Source organism: Plutella xylostella, chromosome 2 (genome assembly GCF_932276165.1).
Source record: "Plutella xylostella chromosome 2, ilPluXylo3.1, whole genome shotgun sequence".
In the NCBI taxonomy this organism is placed as follows: Eukaryota; Metazoa; Arthropoda; class Insecta; order Lepidoptera; family Plutellidae; genus Plutella; species Plutella xylostella.
Genome location: NC_063982.1, coordinates 2,441,370 through 2,468,664, shown reverse-complemented (window position 1 = coordinate 2,468,664; position 27,295 = coordinate 2,441,370). Strand labels below are relative to the sequence as shown.

At 39.0% G+C, this 27,295-nt stretch overlaps 1 protein-coding gene and 6 non-coding genes across 8 annotated transcripts; 1 reads left to right on the top strand and 6 right to left on the bottom strand.

Annotated features, from left to right (window-relative positions):
- Window positions 1-4,452: 4,452 nt before the first annotated feature.
- LOC105393867 lies at window positions 4,453-20,408 on the bottom strand. Of its 2 annotated transcripts, XM_011565684.3 has the most exons (7): window positions 20,178-20,408; window positions 19,235-19,302; window positions 18,244-18,347; window positions 17,525-17,645; window positions 8,454-8,525; window positions 7,899-8,059; window positions 4,453-7,645 (listed from the first exon to the last, which is right to left on the bottom strand). In XM_011565684.3, exons 1-7 carry the CDS (start codon window positions 20,191-20,193, stop codon window positions 6,226-6,228), a joined length of 1,962 nt encoding a protein of 653 aa, XP_011563986.3. In that variant the 5' UTR covers window positions 20,194-20,408; the 3' UTR covers window positions 4,453-6,225. The 2 variants fall into 2 exon arrangements, with proteins under 2 accessions (XP_011563986.3, XP_048489353.1); XM_048633396.1 differs by lacking the exon at window positions 8,454-8,525.
- Window positions 8,970-9,042, top strand: Trnan-guu. Its single transcript has one exon. It is a non-coding gene; the product is annotated as a tRNA-Asn (tRNA).
- On the bottom strand, window positions 9,462-9,534 carry Trnan-guu. Its single transcript has one exon. It is a non-coding gene; the product is annotated as a tRNA-Asn (tRNA).
- Window positions 10,148-10,220, bottom strand: Trnan-guu. Its single transcript has one exon. It is a non-coding gene; the product is annotated as a tRNA-Asn (tRNA).
- Window positions 10,921-10,993, bottom strand: Trnan-guu. Its single transcript has one exon. It is a non-coding gene; the product is annotated as a tRNA-Asn (tRNA).
- Window positions 11,716-11,788, bottom strand: Trnan-guu. Its single transcript has one exon. It is a non-coding gene; the product is annotated as a tRNA-Asn (tRNA).
- On the bottom strand, window positions 16,867-16,939 carry Trnan-guu. The gene has a single exon. It is a non-coding gene; the product is annotated as a tRNA-Asn (tRNA).
- Window positions 20,409-27,295: the final 6,887 nt, after the last annotated feature.

Sequence of the window (27,295 nt, the reverse complement as noted above, 5' to 3'; positions counted from 1 at the left end):
AAAACAAGAAAATGCAATCATATTCTGTATTTTGTTGTAGATTTTTACGAGAATTAAGTTTTAGAGTTTAAATTTTAGAATAAATATTTTTTTACATCCGGTGTCGGTATACGCATGGTCAACAGTAGATTTCTAGCAGCCGAAAACTGCATTAAACGATTGGGAATAAGTGCGCTTTGCATATAGGAACAGTATATAGGAACACAAGGCTAACTAAATCTTAATCGCTTTATTTATAGCCTAAAAAAGGCCGATTCCGGTATTACTTCAATACCGGTATTAACTTTCAATACCGGTATTGAAAAAAGCGGGAATTTTGTCCGGGATCCCGGTATTACGGATACCGGTATTGCGGTATTGCATGCCCTAGTTGTTGCTAAGAACGGGTGTAAAACACAAACCAAGTGACGTAACTTGTGCAAATTTTGACAGATGTCTACTGACAGATGCTTGTTGACAGGAACAGTGTTGTTCTTTCAGTTAAGTGGCGGGAAATTATAAAAGTCACGGACTTATTGACCCGCCCTCGTATATTAGATAGATAGATATACATATAGAGTACTCTTTATTTGTACACCAAGAAATGATTATATTATGTACTTATGCAAATGATAAATTGATAAGGTAAATAGATAGATGATTTATCTGATGATTATAAAGCCCGTCACAGACTTAGCTATAATATATATTAATATACCGTACAATTGGTGACTTCACAGAAATATATATTATAGCTGAGTGTGTGGTCAATGCGAAAATGTATCGAAAATATATAGTAATATATATATGCCTAGCTATAAAAATATTAAAATATATTATAGCTAAGTCTGTGACGGGCTTAATACCCACCTACATACTAACATACATAAATGCTCACGACTGTAATCCCCCAAAGCGAACCACCCGCTTTTAGCTGTACTTACTTAATACTCATTTTGCATCACGTGGTGGGTCGCGGGCCGTATCGCCAGTAGTGACTGATGATCAAGATTCACGCCACTCCTCATCCATCCATCTGCAGTTTGTTGCAGTCCTATGGCACCCCAGAGTTGCAGAGGGTCTCCACTAACGTCCGCCACTTCCGCCTATCTTCGGCTGTACTTTTGTACTTTTGAGTACTGTGGCTATACGCTGCAGCGGCTAGATCCACTGCTCCCTGGATCCCTGATGTCAGACTGCCTTCTGACTGAAGGTATAGTGCCTGTAGTTTATGACCAAGTCGTCGGGAATTACAGGTTACTATAAATAAATAGGTACGTAGTTTAGAAAACGGGTATCGTGTACTTTTGGCCATCTGCAGTTGGAGGTTGATATTTCCTCGACAATACCCGGAAGCGCCTTCCGGTGAGGTTCAACTCTTTGTGCTAACATCCGCCGCAGACTAATGTTGTGAGAGAGACTGCACTCTGTACCCTGCCCTTATACAGGGTGTTGCAAAAAGTGTATACTAAGCCGAACAGAATAAAAGTTACCACCCTTCAGCTTACTATGTATTTCACTTTTGCGGCATCCTGTATATACTGAGCTGTAAGCTGAAGGGTAGTGACTTTTATTCTGTTAAGGTAAGCGCCCACCTTTCGCCATCATACGCAACGGACGCATCGCATTCAGTATTTTTTGTATAGAAATTAGAATTTAGGTTTTAATTAGAAATCAGTACACACAAGTGCGTCCACTTCATCGGCATTGCTGACGTTTCTTCGTGCATATATATCATCCGTTTGATCCGATTCCTATAATGACACTGATAGGTGGACGCTTAATGTTTTTTTTTTATGGTAAGTATAGTAGGTATACTCGTAGGTATCAAACATACGGTGCTAAGTGCTAACCTACTGATCAAGCAGACGAATAAATTAAATCCCAGCAGCTAATGATTCCTTACTAATGTCTACAACGCTAGGCACGTACTTAGTATCGTCTACAACTCTATGTACACAGTCAGATGTAACATTCCGAGCGATCCCGGACAGACAGACGGCCAGACAGGGAAAGGGTTGATTTAGAAGGCGATTACTATAATTAGACGATAGTAGAAAATTTGTGTTTAAACAAATCCAACTAAAAACTGTCCCGCACAGGAATCCCGCCATTGTAACATTTCGACGATTTCAGGTCATCTGCGTGTAGAAAGCAAGTATACTTACATCATATTAATATGACAATCGATGTATGAAATCATTGATAAAAATAATGAATAACAAAGGACTCAGGTGAGACCCTTGTGGGACCACGCAATCAATTGATACAGGAGAGGTGGCTTCTTTTATTAACACCCGACGTAAAAATAAGTGTGTTATAAATTTAACATGTTTGTGGAGCTGTGCGTATCTGTAGTTATATATGTAGCTTCCAAAACGGCTGAACGATTTTTGTTAAGCGATTTTTTGTGTTGAATGTCGTGAGTTTCTTGATCCATTATTCGGTATTCAATAAATGTTTATCTTTCTTTCTATTCTACCTACACTGACGAAAAGTGAACGAAAGAGAGGCTGTCATGCAATGGGCACGTTTAATACAAAGTTACTGTATGCGTTTAATACAGCGAGATATTTTGTCATAAGCTGCGTACAGACCGGCCAAACAAACGCCAACGAACGGGTTTCGTTGACCGTCGTTGCTGCAATCTGTCCTGTATTATGTATGATACAATATCCATCGTTGTGCGTTCGTTGGGCGTTCGTTGGGCCGGTCTGTAAGGAGCTATACAGGTGTTGCAAAATTGGTATACTAAGCCGAAACCTACATGTGCAGCATGTTATATCTAAGCCCGAAACTGAAATCAGAATTTGGAAAATCGGGTTTTTTTTTTTTTTCATAGTAAAAAGTCACGTGACCAACAAAGTTTCTATGGAAAATATTTTTTTTTTTCGCGAATTTTCAAATTCTGATTTTAGTTTCGGGCTTAGATATAACATGCTGCACATGTAGGTTTTGGCTTAGTATACCAATTTTGCAACACCCTGTATAGAGTGACCCCCCAAGTCTCCGTATTTGCGTCTGCGCACGCGCTTGTGACGTCACGTCTGCGTAGTTGCGTACTACTACGGTCGTTGGGAGTACGCCAACTGAGGGAAATACGTAGGGCTGGCAGAAACGTCATTTTACTATTTCGTTTTAAAAGCTTTCTAACCATTGACTTATATATTACTAGCGTAAGGACAGGCCCAACCGTTCTAGAAAATGACACCCGCGCGTTGGCCCTAAAATCTCATAAATCTGTCATAATTTGTATGAATTTAGGGCCAGCGAGCGGGTGCCATTTTCTTATGACAAAACGTTCTGACGGGCGTATCCTTCCTTTTGAAATCATTGTTTCTAACCCCCAACGATAAGCAAGGGTGTTATATTTAACGTGTCAGCCCCCCTACTCTTGAAAGGCAATGTATTGCGTCTGTCTTGCGTTCTCAACATTAAAAAAATCATAACTCTCTTTAAAATCGATTTTACAAAGAGTCAAAATATCAGCAAGATAAGGCCTTTTTTCAGAACCTAGCAGTAAGAACCAAGTACCCAGGATGTACAATTTATTTCTGACTAGCTGTTCCCGCGCGCTTCGCTTCGCCTTAAAAAGTTTTCCCGTGGGAATTCCGGGATAAAAAGTATCCTATGTTCTTTTCCAGGGTCTAGACCGTATGTATACCAAATTTCATTCAAATCCCTTCAGTAGTTTTGGCGTGAAAGAGTAACAGACAGACAGACAGACAGACAGACAGACACAGTTACTTTCGCATTTATAATATTAGTTAGGATTATGGCTGAAAAAGCCTTTTTTGGCCTTTTTGAAAGTTAACTTCTAAATTGTAGGCATTATATTATTGTTTCTAGGTTCTCAAAATAGGCTTTACCTAGCTGATCATATTTGTATTTTTAATTTTTAGAAAAACGCATCTGAGGATATGTTATGATTATTTTCATGTTGGGAACGCAAGACAGACGCAATACATTGCCTTTCAAGAGTAGGGGGGCTGGTCTGTCTATCTGTCTGTGGAAGCCTAGCTCCCAAAAGGCTGACCCGAATTTCGTAGATTTTTCCTTTTGGATCATACATCGAGTGTTCGCAGCCATATATTATCAAAATCGGTTTAGCCATTGAAAGTAATGCGACTTTTAGTATTGAATGTCAGGGATTTTTTTGCGTTGGTTAATTACAACTAAATGTATGTTGTTCGCCCAGTTTCATATCCCTATCTTGAAATGTATACATGTGAAGCATGCTACATAGTTAAAACAAGAAAATAATCGATCAATATTCTTTGTTTTGCATTCGACTAATTATTCGAAATCGTGTGCCAAGCCAAGAATCGCTTATGTTTTTTATTTATTTTTTAAATGTTATCGGTAAGTAGTCTTTATTGAGGTAGTATGCAATATTGTATTGATGTGATGTGCGTGGATGATCATTTTTATTATAAATAAAGTTTTTTTACATTTCAAAATCAAAAGATTTAATATTTTTTAAGGTATTTATTCAGATTACTGTAAAATTCAGCTTGATAAATTACAAACATATGGCAATGAAGATGATAATGATGAAGAGAACCGCAACAACAGGTTATGTTCAAGAAATTCCAAGTATGTACAACATTATTCAAATCGGTTCGTTACGTAATGTCACATCACTCTGTCTTTCTCCTACACCTTGGTCCCCAATCTCTTTTAAAACTCTCTCGTCACAAACCAGTTCAGTTTCACTATTTTCTTCTAAAGTTTCAGTTATAGGATGAAATTCCATCCCAAACTTCAATCTATCGATATATCTGCCTGTCGATTCTTCATCCATTTCTTGCACTGGGCACATTTCGGGACATGGAGAATTTATTAAAGCATTCTTATTATTATTTGCTGCAGCAGCTTTCTGTTCAAATTTCTTCAGTAACTGCGTTGTTGAACAAACGAAATGTCTCAAAAGTGCTGTCAGTGATGTCATGCCATCCGTATCTTCAGATGGGCCTTGACTAGCTGTTGAAGCGCAAAATCTACGGAAGGAATTGGGTTGGCATAAAGCAGCACCAACAGTGCGTGATCTAGAATACGGGTTGTCAACGGAAGTATTAGATTGATTGCAGCTTACACATGCACTGGGATCGTCTGATACATCTTCAAACTCAATGTCATTGGTGATTTTGATAACTTTCACTTCTTCCAGAATAGTTCCATCTTGTTTCCGGATTCGTATAGTTTTTGTTATTTCTTTGACTTCTATGTCGTGGCCTGTTCTTTTTGGATTTGGTTGACACTCGGGTTTTGGTGCTGATTGGCATTGGGGTTGACATTGGGATTGGGATTGGGGTTGCGGCTGTGGTTGTGGTTGGGGCTGGGGTTGCTGTGAACATGGCGGGGTTGACGTTCGTGCTCCAGCCATAGCTGCATACGAAAATATATTTTTAACTATGAAAAGGGACAAATTCAATGATCATCAATATCTTTAGTATCGTGTTGCATTTTAGGATCATCACTTTGGGGCACGTATTCACTTTGTTGTGTAAATTCGTATTTTCTTTCTGTAACTTTTCCATCGTCGTGGTCAGTGGAGACGGGATTCTCTGAAAAACTAAATTGTACTTTCATATCTTCATTTTTGTACAAATCCTCGTATTCGTTTGATGGGTCGTCAGTAGTAGTCATGTTGATATAACTGGAAGTTCTTGGAGAACCTGTATCGCTTTTAGAAAATGTTATATTTTGATTTTCAAATAAACGTAATTTATCGGTTTTGCTAATTTCATCTGCAGAATTTTTGGGAAAGTCTGAAGAAGAACCCACAAATTGTCTTAAAAGTGTTGTCCTAGAGGCAGCAGTTTGGCATTGGTCAGATGCAGTGTTAGTATTGATTATAAAAGATTGGACCTGATTATGAGACCTCTTGTGGCAAAGTGCTGCACCAACAGTGTTTGATCTTGAGAACGGATTGTTACATTTGCTAGCGCAATCCGACATGCATCTGGAATTTTTCTCACTAACTGGCTGACTAGGAGAATCTGATTTGCTTTCAGAGATTTCGATTTCTTTGCGGATTTTAATGACTTTCACTTCTTCAAGTACTGTGCCATCTTGTTTGCGAACCCTTATAGTTTTAGTTATCTCTTTAGTTTCAATATCAGGATTTGGCCTTTTAGATGTTACGGCTTTTGGTTTTGTTTGTGATGTCTTTGGGGTTTCGTTATCCATTTATACTACTTAGGATAATATTATTTATTTATAATGACTAGGCTTTAGTATTATTTATTGCTCGTTATTATTGCAATCTTCCGTATTTGATAAACTCAATTGTTTTATTTCATTTTCAATTATGTTAACTTTAGCTTCTGAAGTTACCGTTTTTAATATTGTTGTGTCTTTTACACATATATCATTATTTGTACATGGTTCAATTTTATTTTCCATATCATTTACTAGTGATAGCTCATTACTGTCAGGTGAAGTAAATTCATCTTCTATTTCCGTAATAATTGCTCTGTGTGCATTTCTGAAAATATCATCCGTGTTTTTGTGTATATCTTCACCTTCACCTTCTTTGAATAAATCGTTTTCTGCAACTGCCATATCAGAAATAGGTCTGGGGCCAACAGTAGAACAAGAACGAGTTATATTCACGTCACAAAAAATACCAGATGTTTCTTCAATACTTTTCCAAGCCTCAGATGTTGATCCTAAGTATTGTTTGAGCAAAGACGTCAAAGAAGCTATCTGCTGATAATTAAGACTTCCATTTAAAATTGAGTTGTTATAAGGACTCGGTGTACACGTTCTGATAAAAGCATTTTGGTGACAATATGCCGCTCTTATGGAATTAGCCCCTGAAAAAGGCTGAATCATTTTGCAAGCAGAACTTTTCAGTCTACAAATTCTATCAGACACATTTTGAGGAAGCTGATGCTCGGTGCGAATTTTAATCTCCTTAACTTCTTCAAAAACAATTCCACCGTCTTTCAATATCCTTAAAATTTTAGTAATTTCTTTTGTTTCTACTTGAAGTGGGACTAGGCGTGGTTTTATCTCAGATATCTTTTGCTCTAACATTGGCAATTTAAGTAGCGGTCTTTTGCATATTGCACAAGTATTTTCGCCCAAATCATCTGTAGAAATAGATAGCGGAACCCTGCATGCGTTTGGAAGGACAAAATTCGGATCTGATGGTGATTGCATGGAAAGTTTGCAGATTTTGCAAACCTTACTTGGTAGTGGTAAAGGTGCTGGTGGCAACGGTATGGGTTTGGCTGCTGGTACAGGTTTTGGTGGTGGTGTTGGTACTGGTTTGGGAGATGGTGTTGGTTCTGGTTCGATTGGCGGTGCCTTCGGAGATGACAGAGATTCCTCCGATTTGAACAGTGGAGTGGGTGGTAAAGATTCTGGTGGAGGGGATGGGAGTTGCACTGAAACTCTAGCTTTTGGTGGTGATGGCGGTAGCGGTATTTCAGGCAATTCTTCTACTTGTTTTTCTTCTTCTTCCTCCTCCACCTGTTTGGGTGTGCTTAGCGTTCCAGCCAGCTCCATCTTCTTTCTAATTTGTTTTTCTTTGACTTTCATGATCTTCTTGATTCTGTAGAACTCTTCTCGGTCCTTCTCCTCCAGTTCACTGAGGATGTACTTGATGGTTGAGTTGATCCTTGGTATCACGATTTTGCCGAGGACATTTGATTTTCTGTGGAATAATCATTGTTATTGTTTTGTTATTCTATTCTATGCTATGGGCTGATTTCAATGGTCAGATAAATGATATCTGAGAAATACAATTGTTGCTGTCATATAAAAACATTCACATGCGACAGCATCTGACTATTGAAAAATCAAGTCTGAGTATATTGTTTATAAAACGTTATCATATTCAAATAGTTTGTTAAGATTTAATCATAGGTAGAGTTACTTAAACTGGCAGTAAATAAACTCAAACTCACTTCTTAGCCCCGCTGTGCGACATCTCTGCGGTGACGAAGCTCAGCTTCAGCTGCAGGATCCTCGTCATGACCCGCAGCAGAATGTACCAGGCCTTCTTGGCTTCCGCCACCGTCTCCCCGCCACGCTCTATCGCTAGGAACACGTAGGGTTCCTTGTCGTTCTGTTGAAGTAATAGAAAGAATGAAAATTCATTTATTTCTAACAAACACAGAAACAGACACAACACAAACATAATTTAAAGAAAGAAAATAGTCTTAATGGCCCCCCATTACCACCAGTATGCCAGCATGCAGCGGTGGGGTCCATGAAAGACTCTTAAATTTGATGGATGCTGCTGGTTAGCTTTGGTGAGGTAAGAAAAAAAGAAAATGACGATGGTAAAGTCAAAAATCTTCTAACAAACTACTTGAAAATAAGAGTTATCTTAGTAAATGAGGTGTTATTATTCGAGACGTGTCTTTTGCACAGACGCTTTATTGACACTTCATCTACATAGTTCGAGTATTATTTATCAAAGCTGTGTGTGTATTGACATTATAACTAATAAAACTTACATTGGAGATTTCGAACTTGACAATTCTGCTTCCAGTGATCGATTTGAATGTCGAGTAAACCTTCGTCTGGGCCTGTTGACAAAACACACGTTATGTTTGATCAGTGTGTTTCAAGTTTTATTTCAAATACTACTCCTATTGTCTTTGTCACAACCCATACCTTTATAACTGACGTCATGGTTTACTAATTACTAGTAATATTTTGATCAACTACATAAAGTCTAAAGAATATTACAAATAAAAGTACAAAGGGTGTTGTACTTTTATTTGTAACATTTGTACAATAAAGAATTAAATAAATAAATAAAGCCACTGTGTGACAAGGTACATATTATATGCACACGCTGAAAACTTCAGAACTACCTAGTTGTTTGAACCGTGCCTACCTACGTGCACCGGATGTAAGTTTGCGTGAGCTATTGTTTGCATGATCATCAACATCATACGTACCTACACGTTGTAATTTAATTATGAAGTTATTGATACAGTTGTAATATTTTGTATCTTCATCGTGTGGCCTCCGTGGCGCAATGGCTAGCGCGTTCGGCTGTTAACCGAAAGGTTGGTGGTTCGAGCCCACCCGGGGGCGATATTTTTTGCCCCATTTTATTGTTTAGTTTGTAGGTATATTTTTCACATCTATCTCATCATTATCAGCTACCGTATTACCACGGACACATTAGTAATTTTTCGTTTCATCGACACTGCGTGTCTTTGTGTCTTTTATTTGCCATATGAGCCCTGTCTTGTCCTGTGGTGCTACCACCACCGAACAGTGGTGGTGTGGTAGCTGTTGGTGATACCCCATGAAGTTGAAGACAGTATAAATTAAGAGAAAAATGCTATTGTGATTCCTTAGGATACTTAATGTTATTGATCTCAGTGGTTATTATTGGTAGATCTGCATGAGTCCCACGCTATGCACTCCTATGCATCGTTCGGTGGTGGTACGATACCCCATGAAGTTGAAGACAGTACCAATTAAGAATAAAATGGGGCAAAAAATATCGCCCCCGGGTGGGCTCGAACCACCAACCTTTCGGTTAACAGCCGAACGCGCTAGCCATTGCGCCACGGAGGCCACACAATGAAGATACTAATATTACAACTGTTTTAATAATTACATATTTAATTACAACGTGTACCTATGCAGATGATGCAGTAATGAGTGATGTAAGCACCGCTCACGCAACACGGTATAAGCACGTATTAGGTCCAATAGTAGAGGAAAAGATAGACGGTGACGAATGGTGGCGGTGATACGTTGTTAGATGCACGAAAGGAGCCTCCTCGAGTAATGTATCATCATTGGTTCCTGATATAGGTATGTTGGCGCACCCTATGCAGTCAGTGAATGACGCTGATCCCACTGCCCAATAAATTCTCCACAGTGACTAACTCCAGTCTGGCTATTGTGTGTAGTGTAAGAAGAAGCAATAGAAGAAGAGAAAGACAAAGAAGAAAAATAATAAGAAATGTGGTAAAATTAAGAAAAGAGACGACAAAGGAGAAGACGAATAGCGACGACGAGTTTGTGATCAGTAGTGCATCGACCTGTTAGTCTAGATGACATGGCAAAGTAGTAAGATAATTTGCAATCGTTATATCCGTGCAAAGAGAACCGTGGAACAAGCCTGTTGATGATAGGCCTGTGGTGAAATTAAAGACAACTAATAAAATGGGGCAAAAAATAACGCCCCCGGGTGGGCTCGAACCACCAACCTTTCGGTTAACAGCCGAACGCGCTAGCCATTGCGCCACGGAGGCCACACGATGAAGATACTAATATTAAAACTGTATCAATAATTTCATAATTAATTACAACGTATAAATTATGCAGACTAAGCAGTAATAAGTGATGTAAGCAACCGCTCACGCAACACGGTACGTATTAAGTCCTATAGTAGAGGAAAGGATGGACGATGACGAATAGTGGTGGTAATGCCATTGTTGGATGCACGAAAGCCTCTTGAGTGACGTATAAAAGGTAAAGTACGTGAATGGATGGACAGTAACGAATGCTGGTGGTGACATTGCTAGATGCACGAAAGGAGCCTCCTCGAGTGATGTATGATAGGTTCCTGTTATAAGTAAGTAGTTACGTTGGCGCAACCTAGGCAGTCAGCGAAAGACGCTAATCTCACTGACCAATAATTTCACCACAGTGACAAACTCCGGTCTGGTTATTGTGTGTAGTGTAAGAAGAAGCAAAAGAAGAAGAGAAAGAAAAAGAAGAAAATTAATAAGAAATGTGATAAAATTAAGAAAAGTGTCGACGAAGGAGAAGACGTATAACGACGACACTTTTGTGATCACCGTGTGTGCACCGAACTGTTAGTCTAGATGACATGGAAAAGTAGTAACACAATTTTCATTCGTTATATGCGGTCGTGCAAAGAGAACCATCGAACAAGTTGATGTTAGGTGGTGAAATTAAAGACAACTAATAAAATGGGGCAAAAAATATCGCCCCCGGGTGGGCTCGAACCACCAACCTTTCGGTTAACAGCCGAACGCGCTAGCCATTGCGCCACGGAGGCCACACGATGAAGATACAAATATTACAACTGTATCAATAATTTCATAATTAATTACAACGTATACATTATGCAGACTAAGCAGTTATAAGTGATGTGAGCAACCGCTCACGCAACACGGTACGTATTAGAGGAAAGGATGGACGATGACGAATAGTGGTGGTAATGCCATTGTTGGATGCACGAAAGCCTCTTGAGTGACGTATAAAAGGTAAAGTACGTGAATGGATGGGCAGTAACGAATGCTGGTGGTGACATTGTTAGATGCACGAAAGAAGCCTCCTCGAGTGATGTATGATAAGTTCCTGATATAAGTAGGTAGTTACGTTGGTGCACCCTAGGCAGTCAGCAAATGACGCTTATCTCACTGACCAACAATTTCACAAAACTCCGGTGTAGCTATTGTTTAGTATGTAGTATATATATATTGCCGACACGGTAATATATGAAGAAGTAAAGGAAGTAGAAGTAAAAGAAGAGGAAAATTGAGAAGAAGAAACGGGACGGCGTAAAGACAGCAGTCAGACACAAAGCGATAGTGAATGTAGTGAAGATGAGTTTGTGATTAGTAGTGCACCGACCTGTTGTCCATATGACACGGAAAAGTAGTAAAACAATACGTATGAGGGTAGTTATATAGGGTCGTGCAAAGAGAACCATGGATCAAGTCTGTTGATGATAGGTGGTGAAATTAAAGACAACTTATAAAATGGGGCAAAAAATAACGCCCCCGGGTGGGCTCGAACCACCAACCTTTCGGTTAACAGCCGAACGCGCTAGCCATTGCGCCACGGAGGCCACACGATGAAGATACAAATATTACAACTGTATCAATAATTTCATAATTACAACAACGTGTACGTATATGTTGTTGATGATTATGCTAACAATTGCTCACGCAATACATTCGTCCAAAAAGCACGTAGTACGTATTTAGTCCAAGTGTATGATTTTATTGGATTTCCACTAAGCAATAAGCATGGTATGAGTTATGCTTGTGTTTTCAAAGAGGATTGAGATGTTCCAGCACTTTCCAGCAGGCCTATTTCGGCATTGGGACATTTGAAACATGTAACGTGTCAAACTATATCATACAGTGTAGTTCTGGCAGGATGCCCTATACACCACATACCCGTACCCAAATTGTTGCTGTAAAATGGTTTTAGGCCTGATACAGCTATGGTTACTTCCGGCGTCCTACAAGGTTTCCACTTGGGACCCTTATTGTTTGTAATATCTTAAATTGTTTAATGTTAAGGGCCTGTTTCACAATGTCTAAAACATAATTACAGAGAGTGACAGCATAACTATCTTTTATCCCACAGATAGCCATTCTTCAGACATTGTGAACAGGCCCTAAGGGGCCCTAACCGTAATTTTAATCATACAATTACGTACAATAATTATATTAGATGGAGAATAATTTAAACATTAGGCAATAATTTTAATAGCCATAAACAATTCAATGAAAGGTAACTGAAAATCAGCGGTTTGCTCCTGGAGTAAACATCCACTCTGAGTTAGAGTTACTTCACCCTTTTGGTCCGCTTCAACACACAACCTGCTAAGTACAAACCTGTCTTTATCTTAGTTATAAGTACAAGTTTATGTATAATTATCTGTCATTGTGATTTGTTATGTATGTAAGAAAGTGGATCAAATAAACTCTTTATCTATCTATCTATCTTAATTTTCACCTATTTACACAATTAACACTTGAACAAATCCAGTGACATTGCTTATTGCTAACGACTTGTGGTATTTCTCATCTTAATCTGAATCCATTGATGTGTTATTAATATCTATTGTTCTGGCTAGACCATCTGATTAAATAGAACGATGTGATATTGAAATTGTAATATTATGCTGAGTATTAGGATTTATACATACCTAAGACAATATTAATAGAGAAATATTTACGCCTGAATTAGGACTAATACAAACATCGTCGCAGTCGTAGAACAGTGACGGATCTGATTTTTTTCGATTTTCGGATTATTGCAGATTCTTCTTTAAAATTTCATTATTTACCTATACAACAAAAGTTTTTTTTTAAATCTTTTATAATAAGCGAAATACAGAGTCGAACACTGACGGTTTTGATTTTTTCGCGTAGAACATGGGCGCTTGTGCCGTCCCGTCGATGTTCCGCGGTGACCCTCGCCCCCTGCGACCCGCTCCCGCGCGACGGTTTGTTTGTTCTGTCAGTGTTCTCTGTAGGAGCACATGGAACACGTAATGAGTACTTAAAATGTTTTTTGCTATAATTATTATTTAAAAAGTTCTGTTTTCCAAGTAAATATTCTTTTAATACTTCTCCCATAGAACAAAGACGGTCTCTTAAATACGTCGTTATTCTTGGAACTTTGTTTAAAAAAAATAAAAGCCCTAGTTTTCGCTAAAATCATTGAGAAGTTAGTTATAATTAGGTACGGTGTATTAAAAAAACAATATTGTTTGTTTGTTAAATTTAGTGACGGTATTTCAAATGCGACTATGTTCTTTGTCCTAACTATTGGTGTTTTGTATATACCGTCATTGTTCTATGGATAAGTGGTAGACGTGTGTAGATAACCGTCGTTATTCTTTGGAATTATTTTAGGATACGTCGTTCTTCTTTCACAATATCACGTATTTTCATTGGAAAATAAATAAATTTATGATTTTTCAGTATATTTTTGCTAATTTATTATGTTTTTAAAACTATGTGCTAAAAAACAATGTAAAATTATGTACTTAAGTACTTTTGTTGTTCATCAACTCTACTGCCAGAGGCAGGTGACGATGGGAGCACGGTACCATGCGGGTAGGTTTGGAATTATGTTTTTCCAGCCATTTACATGAGTTACCAAACATACAAACCAAGTCAGCCGTAGAATCCACATCAAACATTAAATTTCTGTATTAACAGCTACCGTTACATCAACTGCAAAGGAAAAGTCCTAACATCAACCGAATGCTGGTGATTGTCAAACAGCTGAGGATAATGACCATCGCGAAGCAGTTTGATAGGATCCTTACATGGCTACGGATAAGATGACAGCAATTTCCTTCATTGACAGACCACAATCAGTAAATTCTCTAGTTCTAGGGGTGAATGGCATCGTGGGGGAGTTAACGTGATCGGACAGCAGTGAATTTACTGTTTGCGGGCAGTAAATAATTAAGGAAATTGGTATCATCTTATCCGTAGCTATGTAAGGATCATCTTGAACTGCTTGGGGATGATAATTTTCCTCAGCTGTTTCACAATCACCAGCATTCGATTGATACTGGGGCTTTTCCTCTTAAAAATAGGTGAGCCCACCAAGGCGACTCTCGCTGTACACGCTTTACAATTTTCCTCAAAGAGGTCTTCAAGAAGTTGACACAGTCCTGGGAGGACAAGGACATCAATTTCGAAAGTAAAAAATAGTCAAACCTCGGCTTTGCGGGCGATATTGCCCTATTCTCCCACTCAACGCCCGAGCTCCAACAAATGTTGCGAGAGCTATCCACGGCAAGCCTTGAAGTTGGACTAAAGGTGAACCGTTTGAAGACAACAGACATGACAGCACGAAACGTAGGGTTGAGGTAGATAGGCAGGAAATACAATATGTCAATGAGTAATTTATTTGGGCGAGATAGCGTCCTTCGTCGTTGGTGCTAAGACCGCCAAACTGAAGTGAGACTGGGCGGCGCACGTCTGTCGTATGCAGCCGAATAGGTAGGGTAAAAATGCTACCAAATGGGTAGCCGATAACGGCCGCCGGCACAGGGGCAGACCCAGAAGAAGATAACGGAATGACCTAGACGTGTTTAGTAGGAACTGGAATGAGGAGGCCATGAACAGGGATAGCTGGAAGACCCAGGAAGAGACCTTTGCCCAGAAAAAGGTCACAAATGTCACAATTGAGTTGGGAAACTCCGTCACATATTCTCCTGGGCCATCCCTGATCAGAGAAGAAGACTTTTATCATTAGATCCTGTAGACAAAAGTCTTCTTCAACCAGTGCATCTTACTAGTGATGACGTATGGGGCAGATAGGTGGGTAGTACTAGTCCACCGATTTAAAGTCGCTCAGCGTGCTATGCTTGGGGTTTCTCTGATGGATCGTATCAGAAATGAGGGTATCCGTCAGAGGACTAAGGTTACCGACATAGCTGTCAAAATGTGCAAGCTGAAGTGGCAGTGGGCTGGCTATATCTGTCGAAGAACCAATAACCGTTGGGGTCAACGAAGTCTCGAGTCACAAATAAGGACAACCATAGGCTGGTAGCCAGTAGTGGCTGGATGAGGAAGTTCGAGGACCGAGTGTTGTGGAGCTCCTTGGGAGAGGCCTATGTTTAGCATTGGATGATTATTGGCTGATGCTTGGACACAATGGGGTCTTCAAAAAACATTTTATAAAATAATTGTATTTCGTAAAAAAAAATAGGACCTAAACAAAAAATAATATGGCGCACCCTCCTAAATAGGTTATTTAAAGATCCGTCTTTGAATTTTTCCATATATTCCCTAAAACAACGACGAAAATTATAATACGCCATTAGATACGCAATAAAAGTCCGTAAAATACGACGTATCATATAATGCGACATAGTAGGATACATAGAACAATGACCTATCTGATTTTTCAGGAAACCTAGACTTAATACAGACTAATTATACAGGCTATATTGCAAAAGTCCATTCGTATAATAATGTGACCAAATTTCAAATGAATCGCTTCAGCCGTTTTCATTTTATCGAACAAAACGTTGTTTAAAAACTTTAACTGGCTCTCCTGTAAAGTTGCTGTTTTGCAGATCCGTCATTGTTCTACGACTGCGACGATTTAACTGTGCTTATTTTAAATATTTAGGCCCTGTTTCACAATATCTGGTTAGCGGCTACCTGTGGGATAAAATTAATGCTATCCCTATCAATAAAATAATATCAGAGAGTGACAGCATGTATTTTATCACCCAAGCCTTATGTACAAAAAAAACTTTTGCAGGTTGTGGTTGTTGTTGTAGGTACAGTTGCATAGCTGCATTGCGCATTTTTTTTATCCCTTACCGAAAAAGAAGGGTTTTATAAGTTAAACGTGTCGGTGTATCTTTATGAGGTAGTGTAGTTCCCAAAAAGACTTTTTTTTTCAGAATAAGCTAATTTTAGGCCGTTCAAAAGTTATAAGTACTTATGTCTTTTAGTGCTGAATATCAAGGGTTTTTAACGTTGGTTGCGTTATTATGTGTGTGAAAGTATGCAGGAAGTTGACAACCTAGATCAATATTATTACCTAGATATAAGAACTAAACTTGCTATGCCCTAAAGGGCACTATGTTAAGGACCATGTGTACATAATGTTAAGACTAATGTATTATAAAACATTAGTGTATTAGTCTATGGTAAAACTTACATAGTTGCAATAAATATACTATTACTATTACATGCTACTTTTTACCCCCATTCCGATGATTTTAACTATAAGTGGAGCTCGCTGGAAAGTGGATGGAGTATACAATTTTAATATTACAGTTTTGTGGAATAATACGATTAAAAAACTGTTATAAATTCAAGCATATCCAAGAAGGTAGGTATATCCGCCCTCTTTGGGAACCAAACCCACGACCCTTGGCGCATTGGTCAACGGACCAACTAACCCCAAAACAGAAAAATACATAATATCTATGTTTTAAGTATATGATTTGCATAGTCTTTATTATTTTGTATACATAGGTCCAAAAATGGCGGTCTTATCGCTAAAAGCGAATTTTTTCAAGACAACCTAGCTCTGTTTTTCGTGATCGCCCTGCTGATTTCAGTTTCAGACTTAGATATAACAATGCTGCACATGTAGGTTTCGGCTTAGTATACCCTTTTTGCAACACCCTGTATATTTAAAAAATATCGCCCCCGGGTGGGCTCGAACCACCAACCTTTCGGTTAACAGCCGAACGCGCTAGCCATTGCGCCACGGAGGCCACGCCAAAACAGTGCAAAAATCGAATTCTATTCGACTCGTCTTCAAAAAATCATCTTCATCCATCAGTAAATTGAACTTTAACAGTTAAGTCATAGGTGTTATAGATAACGAAGGTTAAAACGATAATTTAAATTTAATTGTTACGTGAAAGTTAATTGTCCGATAAGCGTGTGTGGAGCAATCTTTGCGATTGTGTAATCATAATCAATATAACTTAACAGTAAACTAAGTACCTATATTGACTATTTTTTATGATAATGCTCGTGATACAGTTGTATCCTAAAATTAATTATAAATTATCATAATAATTGTATGTGTGGATTTTATCTTGATGAAAATGCATTTATCAACGACCGAATACCTAGTGTAGTGGTTAGTGACCCTGACTGCTATGCTGAAGGTTCCGGGTTCGTATCCGGCTGAGGCAGATATTTGTTTAAAGACAGATGTAAGTGCTCGATATGTACCTATGCGTAAATAATATGTATGTAGGTAGATATATTGGCTGTGAGGCACCTATATCACAGGCGCTGCCTAGCTTGGGGCCAGATAGCCGTGTGTGAGTGTCCCCACATGTCATTACCTCTTTTGGATGAGCAGGCAGTCCCTCGACCACCATGGCGTTGAGGTTGGGGTAGTAGTAGCGACATCTAGCGAGCAGTAAATACGCGTTTCGAATCTCGTTTTCGTAGTCCTTGCAGGCACTGAAAAAAAAACCATTTATTTTGCGTTTTCTAATGCTAAAGTAAAGTAAAGTAATTAGTCAATTTTGTTGTCTTGTTTTTCACTTACTTATGTGATAGAGCTCATTTACGCGATCTCAATAAAGTTAAAAAAACGTTTTCTTAAAAAGTGGACTTATTACTGTTTACCTCTGAGGTACTGAATGATAATAAAAAAGAGATGGCTATAACCCTCCAGTCTTGGTAGAGGCTATCATGTTCTGCTGTGGATTATTCCAAGCGCTGTGTTTTATGTCTCTTCTGAACTTACAAGAGCATCTCACCAGCTTGCTATCCTGTGTAGACGTGACAAAAGTTTTCCATCGCACTTGCTCTCGAAGCTGCGCGATGTGAGTCTTGACGTGCGCGTCTTTTGCCCCGTTCTAGGCCTTCAGGCAGTTGCAGGGCGTCCCACGCTACGCTAGACTCCAATAGCGATACCCAAGCTATGCCACCTGGACTTACATGGGCAATTTACCAGCCATCGTCCTCAGGTGGATGCTATCTAATACCATCAGTTCAGTGCGTCTCACGCTACGCTAGATACCAATATAGCCGTAGTTATGTATCCCAGACTTACATGAGCATTTCAGCAGCGATCCTCCGCAGCTCCTTCCTGGTGGCGATGGCGGTCCACTTCATCAGCTTCTTCCCGAGCCTGGCCAAGTGCAGCCGGTTCCTCATCTGAGGAAATCAGCCGCCAAAAATGGTTTAAGTAATGTGGGGAACCGATTACCGTTGGGGTAGACGAGTTCTCCATTGGAGACCACGAACAGGCAAACGCAGCGTGGGACGCGGTCCTGCCCGCTGGACTGACGACCTTAGGCGGGTGGCGGGTAGTGGTTGGATGAGGAAGGCCGAGGACCGAGTGTTGTGGCGCTCCTTTGGAGAGGCCTATGTCCAGCAGTGGATAATTATTGGCTGATGATGATGATGATGATGATGAATGTGGGAAAAATTGCATCCAGCGGCGTGCTTTGGGAGAGGCCTACGTACAGCAGTGGACTGCTATAGGCTAATGATGATGATGATGACGAATGTGGGTCCTTCTCGTCCAAGAATTCACAATTTCTTATGTCATTTGGATTAAATCCCATTCCATGGGATAGACACCATAGAATAATACCAAGTGTTACTAAATGTGTTACGTAACATTCATGATCGGTTAATTATCATTTTGTTTTATTAAGTTTTAAATGCTTTATGAAAACCTTTTATATTTGACATAAATAAAGCTTTACAGCTTTGGTACACTTAACCCTTTGCATCGAAATATCCTTCCACACAAAGGTTGTCTGGAAGAAATCGCTTTAAGCGATAAGACCGCCATTTGTACGTATGTGTTAGATTAAGTTTTTTGTAATGTTGTCCATGTTTTTGTGTACAAATAAAGAATATCTATCTATCTATCTTTACCTTCTTATTATGCCTAGCCTGACCTTTTATCCGTACTCGGATGTACAGTAGGATTTATCAATTTCACGTGTGTTACCTTACTTCACGAATGTTACCGTGTGTTCCATATAATAATATATCCACGACTGTTACCGTACAATTATTGGCGGCCTTACCTGCTGTAGCGCCACCAGCGAGGGCACGCAGGGGTACTTGCCACCCCCCACTGACTGCTCCTCTTCGTCTGGTGGATAGAGACGTGATGGAGTGTATGGTCAAAAGTGTTGAAAAACGATCGTAAATTGACAAAACAGTATCGTACAATCAGGCCCGGTTTCCACCATAGCGGAGAGGAGAGGAGATGTATCAGCTTGCTCATGAGACATCTCCTCTCCTCTTGGCTTGATCCATTGCCATTGCCACCGAAGCGGAGAGCATGGAAATAACGAAATCACATCTCCTCTCGTCTCCTCTCCTCTCCACTTACGTGGAAACCGTGCCTCACTGGCACATTAGCAATGGGGAAGAAAACGCAAAGTCAATTCCAGATGTCGCCACTGTCCAGCAGGCCCGATTCCCCAGTTCTAATTGGTTGGTTCAGTCGCCATTTTTTCTTCCCAATAATGTAACTGGTCAGAACCTGAAAGGCACACTCGATTGTGTTGCTAAAGTTTCACTTGGTTTTCTTCCCCATAAACAATCCATATTCAGACATAAAGATAAGCGTCTACGTCTTAGGGGCCGTCCATTAAACACGTGAGGCTCTTAGGGAGGGGAGGGGGTACTGAAAACCTCACGAAACATCACGAGGGGGGAGGGGGGTTCTTGTTAGACATCACGTGTATAAATTTTTTGTCAAAAAGCACTAGGTATTTCTGTTTTGGTCCCAAACCTCACCAAATATCACCAGGGGGGAGGGGGGGGTCAAAAAATGAGAAAAACCACCTCACGTGATTAATGGACGGCCCCTTACGTATCGCACCAATAGGATTGTCAAAAAAGCAGGAGAAACGGCGCCGGCATTGCCGAAGAAGGGACGCACTTGTATGAATTTCTATGAAAACAACACTGCCGAAAGGTGGATGCTTATCTTAAAATGGAACCACCATAGGTACTTACCATCATCATCTTTCATTGTGGTGGTCTGCTGTGTGTATGATTATTGATTAGTTTGTCCAGTGTGTTTGGTTTGATTGGTTTTGTTTAGAACGGGTTTCCCCATTTTGTCCTATTCATTGTGGATTAGGATTTGTAGTTATATCTGTTTTATGGAATTTCTTCATTTTGGTGATGTTTTGGAAAGAAGAGTTCGCGAACTTTAGCCGAATGACGTCATAGAGAAAATAATGCTTGAATGAATTTTCTCTATGGAATGACGTTTACCAAGTGTGGTTTTTAATTTGTATTCTTTTTGGCTTGTGAGGACGTAATCATTCTGAGAGCGAAATCCTCTCTTGAATATTTATTTAGGTATGAATAAAATGGTTCCAAGTGCCAACCGAGATTCTACCTTGGTACCTTGATAAAAGTAAATAAAGTACCTAACGTTAGCAAAACTCAGCTCGGGATCACACGGGATCAATAAAGAAAGATACACACCTACTCTAATTCCTTCATTAATTCATGAAAATATTTATTCCTTAATCAATAGTTAAAATGTAACAGCTTTTCAGAAACGGTACGAAATCATGATCAACTTTACCGACACCCTAATTACTTAGCCCGCTACCTCTCAGGCACTTAGGATTAGGCAAGGTAGGGTACCTAGGAAACCTAGACCCCAGCCATTGCCCTAAATTGAAATTTTAACCTGATTAGTTCCTGCCGAGGTTTTAGGATAGTTTTACCCCTTTTACTCTAACTGGAAAAGTCTGAGCTAAACTTATAATTCTGTGGTAAAATTACCCCTGACAGTCAAAACTAAAAGTCGGATAACTTGTTAATGGCTAAGCCAATTTTGATAACATATGGCTCAGAACAACTAAGGTAACATTACCTACGAGTCCTACGACCCAAAAAAACAAAACGAAAATTTATTCAGCTGTTTGGGAGCTACTTACGCTACTAAAAACATATACTTACACCCACATAGACACACTGACACCTGAAACTTATAACACCCCTCTTTTTCGTCGGGGTTAACTATTACGGTAGTGAGGAAGCTAGTTTACTTCTTAGAGCTGTCTTGGCGTAACGGGTAAGATTCTAATCCTGGCGTGCACCAATGCTTTTTTTTAAAAATAAGGAATTTAGGTACCTACCATTTTTGCGACGTGCTCTTACGTTGAAGGAAAACATAGTGAGGAAACCTATACAACATATTGTAGAGTAGTGGACCGGCGTGGTGGGAATTGAGAAATAGCTTAGGAGGGTGGTTTAGAGTTTAGACCCTAGGGGAGGTGCACAAAGGTTCCATTCGAGAGAGCCTGGTGCACTAACACCCCCGCAGATAATAGGATAGAATAATATTTTCTTTGCGCCTGTTGCACTATGTTTAAAAAGGTAGATAAAGATTCTCCGGCATAAAATAAGTGTTGACGACATCTTAAGACGTGCTCTTAGAATAAGTAATTATTTATTACTACCAACAACATAACACACAGACTAACTCTCAAATTCATACAGTGTGACAAACTTATCTGTTCCGGTGACAGTTAACTAAATTGGTTCATATCTCAATATTTACTAATAAATTGTATATTGTAAAAGATTAGATGGGTTTATTAACACCGCAAGAGCGAATTAACAATACGAGCAAACTTAAAATCTTAAAGAATTAAGAAATATTAGACATTTATGTGAGCTGTCACCGGAACAGATAAGTTTGTGGCACTATACACCGTGTTACAGTGCCACAAACTTATCTGTTCCGGTGACAGCTCAAATAAATGTTTAATATTTCTTAGTAAATATGCAATTCATTAGTAAGTAATGAGATATGGATCAATTTAGTTCGCTTTCACCGGAACAGATAAGTTTGTCGCACTATAGTAGTTGGTTAGTAGTTTTAATACTAATTTTGAAAAACACTGCAAAACACGAGTTTCGGCTCTTTATGTCGCGTCGGTAAAAAGTTGGTTTTCGTATATCACAACGTAAATTTTAAATCTATTTTAATGTGTCAAAAAGCTCTATGAATTCGGGGCTAAGTATAGGTACAGGGTGTCCCATTGCGATGCCAATGCCTCATATAGGGGAAGTACCCGACAAAAGTATTTAGCGAGACAGCTTCAAAACATAAACAAAATAAAGACAACACAGAATAATATCTCCACCTTCCCTGAATCATAGATGTCCCATTCAAAATAGAAAACTTCAACCAATTCAAACTTGGAACGTTAACCCTGCGCCACGCATTGTGTCTAAGAGACCGCGCGCTTTCATTATTTAAATTAATCGAGAATATTCGAGAACAATTCGAGAGCATTCGAATACAAGATCTCACACGTCTCCGGTAGCGTCACTATTGTACACAGATAGACGTCGAGGTGTGAATGTGATTCGAGGGTTGAATTTTTTATGTTTGCGTTATGGCTAGGAATGTACTGTCGTTTTTTTTCTGCTTTTGAAATCCTAAGTCCTATTTTGATGATTGTTTTATAGAAAAAAAAAAATGGTTTGACGACATTAATACTTGTTAATTTATGAAATTAGACTGATTAGTGTATATGTTATTAGTTAAATAACACTTACGTGTTCTAGTAATAATAGGTATAAAAGAGCTTCTGAAAAAGACATTTATGTAATTTAATATTTAGGTACTTTACATTTCTGCTCTGTTAAAACACGATTGTATTATGAATGATGTATGTTTCAGTATAACTATTTATCTGTTATCGTCACAACAAAGTGGGGCTACAATACTTGTAAAAATATAAAATATGTGAATCTATTTCGATTCCACACATCACTAGCTTGCGAAGCGAAACCAACATTCCGAATCAAAAGCCAAGAGGTGTGAAAGAGGGTCCTTAAGTCTTTGTACCTTCATAATAGGCATTGTCCTACTTTGACACGTCCCGAGCACAAAACCACTCTCTATTGATACCTACGATTCCGTTTCACTGAACAATTTTACAGTCTGCACTGGGGGGTTGAAATGTCAGAATAAAATGGTTGCACTCTACTTTTTTTTCAATAATATTCCTGTTATTATTATTTCGATTCAGCTTTCGTTTTGTTTTAAGATGGTGTCATATTTGAGATGGTCTGTCTTTAAAGTGTTCGGATGATTACGTACTTACTTCCACAAAATAAAGAAGAAGTTTTTTTAAATGCTGGTTTTAATGTTCTTTATTTGAAAAGGCGTTTGTATACTTATTTCATAGATTAAAAGTTTTAATTTCTCCTTAAATCTATTATTGGATTGCCTCTTTCATACGAGTAGTTTCATTGTTTTATATGCCTATATCAACCATTAAAGCCCTACAATTTATTGCTACGCACAAGACGAGAAGGAAAATGCAAACATGGACGCCATTTTGAAATTAGAACAATATAACATTTCCGTTTCCGGACGCCATTACGCTTGCATCGCCGGGCAGCTGTGACGTCATTTCCTATTCTCTCTATAACTGGCGATTGGCAGAATTTACCATTAAAATAAAAATTGTGGGCCGACATCTGGGTACTGTCTACATAAAGCCTTCTGTGGCTAGATCAAAAAGAAGGGTTATATAAGTTGGACAAGTTTTTAACATAAACAAGTATTTGTATGTGACTATTTGGTTCGATTTGAGGTTTTGTCGTCTATAAGGTGTCTCTTACACCTATGTACAGACCTGCTCAATGATTAGGTAATAGTGTTTTGTATAAGTACTAGAGTCTACCAATCAAGACTTCTTTAGACCAACCTATTTTTATCACCATCGTGGACACCATAGACTCCTGACAGTACTGACTCAGAATAATGACGTCTTCACGTGATTGCTGAAATCAAACCGCTCTATTTTCGGCCAGTCCCAGCTAAAACCTGCCAGTATCCAGACACGCCATTCTATTTACAACTTTGGCTGACCGTACCCTCTCCATTAGTTTCCATTGCCGCCAGAATTAAAAAAAAACATAGATTTTCAGCTTTTGTGGTTCCATTAAAAATGCGAATTCGAATTTTAAATGTGAATGCAGCGAGTGAACCAATGAATATCTATTTGTAACCGTTTTAAACTGTAAATTGAGAAAGAGGAGTGTTATAAGTTTGATGTGTTATGTATGCTCTTTAGTTTTTGAATGCGTGTTTTTTTGTTCTCTCAGAGGTCAATATATGAAATTATGCGTACGTTTGCGTAGGTTAAGCTAAGTACAGTATAAGGCAGATAAATCTGACCCCTCTCAGAAGCATTGTTACTATGAGAGGGGGGTCAGGTTTCTCTGCACATGACCGTACCTACCTCCTCCTTTTTAATTTTCTGTGCCCGACAGGGTCCATAAAGTTCCTAATTTAATGTATTGAACACCTGTAAAACTTGCTTATGGATGCAATAAAAGATTGAGTTTTGAGTATTGAGTACTTGCTAATGTCATCAGCGGTATCTCAGTGTACCAGACTTACCCGCTGACATGACAATTGTACAAAATACATGAAGTGTAAGTTCAGTCCTAAAGTTTTATGAAGATAAATATGTTAATTTACAAATTCGTAAATTTTATTTTCGAAACCTACCAGCCATCACAGTTATAAAAGTTAAAACAAAAATCCAGACAACCCACCTATTTATCTAGCCGCCATCTTAATATCCCATTACTAGGCACGCTGAAACAAGACCCAGACCTAGGACACAGCAAGACCTATCAATCATACCGTACACAGTCCAAAAACCACCCTTATCACCCTCGAATTAAGGTCCATTAATCTGAAAGCATGTTTTAAGGGCTGCCACAGTACTAACGCACTACCTCTTGACATAATTCCACATCAAAGCTTAAAGTACATAGGGGGAGCGTGGCACCCCTTATAGATAGAGTCTAGGTACTACCTAGGTATTATGTGGGCCCTAGGATTCTATGAGGCTAGATTTTTATGCCCCTTGAGTTATGATGTAGGGTTGCGTACGGAATTAAAGGTAGTAATAAGTTGTTCTGACGAGGTTCTGGCAATGTTGTGAGTATTTTATACGATGTATAAAAGTAGGTAGGTACTTAAGTACTTATAGAATATTTTTGTGAGTTATTTATACAAAAATATTTGTAAGTCGCTAAAGTAGCCATAAGTAGGTATTTGCATTTTGTGAATCGTGGTTTAAGCAAAACGGTTTCCGGGTCACCTGTTTTCTAAGGTAAATGCAAAACATTAAGTTATTATTTAATGTCCTGTAAAAATGCGTAAAAAAAACACTCCGCTAGCTCACTTTGCAGGTTAAAAGTATTTTATGAACCTATGTAAGTACAGTAAGGTGCAGATAAACCTGACCCTCCTCAGAAGCATTGTTAGTGTGAGAGGGGTACGGTCAGGTTTCTTTGCACCTGCCCTTTCAACTTTCTAGCTCATCATTATCAGCCAATAATCATCCACTGCTGGACATAGGCCTCTCCCGAGGAGCGCCACAACACTCGGTCCTCGGCCTTCCTCATCCAACCACTACCCGCCACCCGCCTAAGGTCGTCAGTTTACAGTTTTCAGTTAACTTTCTAGCTAAATACTACCTTTTGGAGAGATTTTTCAGGTTATGTACCATAAGGGATTTCTAATCTACACCACAGGGACCGTAAAACAGTAAGAAAACTCTCATTATTTTAACTCCAAAAACGATTTTACTATGTAAAAGTAACTGTTAAGCAAGCATTTACATGCAAACGACTGGAAAAAGTTTTTTTCTTACGACCTCGGTCGCAATATGAAAAAGCGTAGGAAATGTTTTTTTCATACTGGGTATTGTCGAGATGAAAATGAAGAAAGTTTTTGATATTATTTATTTAGTTTGTTAAATATTTGGTACACGGGGATACTTGAGATTTAATTTTGTTTAACATTTTGCCAACATTTTATGTCTTAAACCAAAAATAAATTAAAACCAATCATAATATGGTTACATAGGTCTTATTCTAGTGCTTCCAGAATCACAATATTAGCGAAAACTTTTCTATGAGTATTTAAGAACTAAGTTTTAAGTTATTCATACAATGTTTTATTTGAACTTTTTCAATATTTTATTTTTATTTAAATTGCGGTGACAACGGCCGTTCGTCTAGCCTGCTATGCCTGTTTGTGGTGTACACTCGATAACGTCGAATCTAGAACAAAAGTTGTTCAGAATGACCACCCGAATCGTCCCCTTTCGGCTTATTATACTTTTGCAACATCACTACAGCTTGCAGATTTTAGATATAGGTATGATGACGGTTAGGTACTCACTGTTAAAAAAGTATATAACTTACTTATATTTTTTCAGCCATGTGTAAAATTACGCTCGCGCATCGAACGCATAGAATCATGAAACTCATAGAAGTGCGTAGTTATAAAGTTACCAAGTGCTCGTGCACTCAACAAGTACTAGGTACCTATAGGCGTAACCTGAAGCTAGAACCAGGGGGTCACTCTATATAATGAAAAATTAAGTTCCGGAGCTTTACTGCGCAAGCCACGACTCTATCTCTTTGTAATAAACGTGCTGATTTCGTGACAGTTAGTTCGTCGTTAGTTTTTCGTCAGTATAGAGTAAGAAACCCTCGGTGCGGCGTGTGCTAACTGCTAGGAACGCGTGAGTTAGGACTCTCGTAGAAGTGACAGTGAAAAGAGAAATATTCTGAAGGCAGCGCGGAAAGGTTATTGTAATATCGATTAAACCATTTGAATTCGAATAAAATTTGAATTTGAAAAATATAGGCCTTAGTCCACTACGCTGGCCTAGTGCGGGTTGGTGCAGCAAGGTGCCGAAGCACGGAAGCGCCGAGAAATTCTATTCTATTCTCTGTGGTGGTGTAAGGACCTGCACCTGGCTCTCTCGAGTGGAACCTTTGTGCATGTCCCCAAGGTCTAAACTGCCTTCCTAAGCTTGGACCATTTCCCACCACGCTGGTCCACTGTGGGTTGGTGGGTTCACATATCTAGATGTGTTAGATCTAGATATACAGGTTTCCTCACGATGTTTTCCTCCACCGTAAGGGCGATGGTATTTATTGTACTTAAAAAAACTCTTTGGTACATGTCAGCGCCGGGATTCGAACCCGCATCTCTGGCGTGAGAAGCGGGCGCTTACCCGACGGAGCTACCACCACTCCCAGCGCCCAGAAAACAACTG

What these genes read in the sequence shown, in the direction of transcription:
- LOC105393867 (XM_011565684.3), bottom strand. An exon ending in CGCTGGTGGCGCTACAGCAG is followed by an intron (nt 18,348 to 19,234) that starts GTAAGGCCGCCA and finishes TGATTTCCTCAG; the next exon opens with ATGAGGAACCGGCTGCACTT. An exon ending in TGCCTGCTCATCCAAAAGAG is followed by an intron (nt 8,526 to 17,524) that starts GTAATGACATGT and finishes TTTTGTCAACAG; the next exon opens with GCCCAGACGAAGGTTTACTC.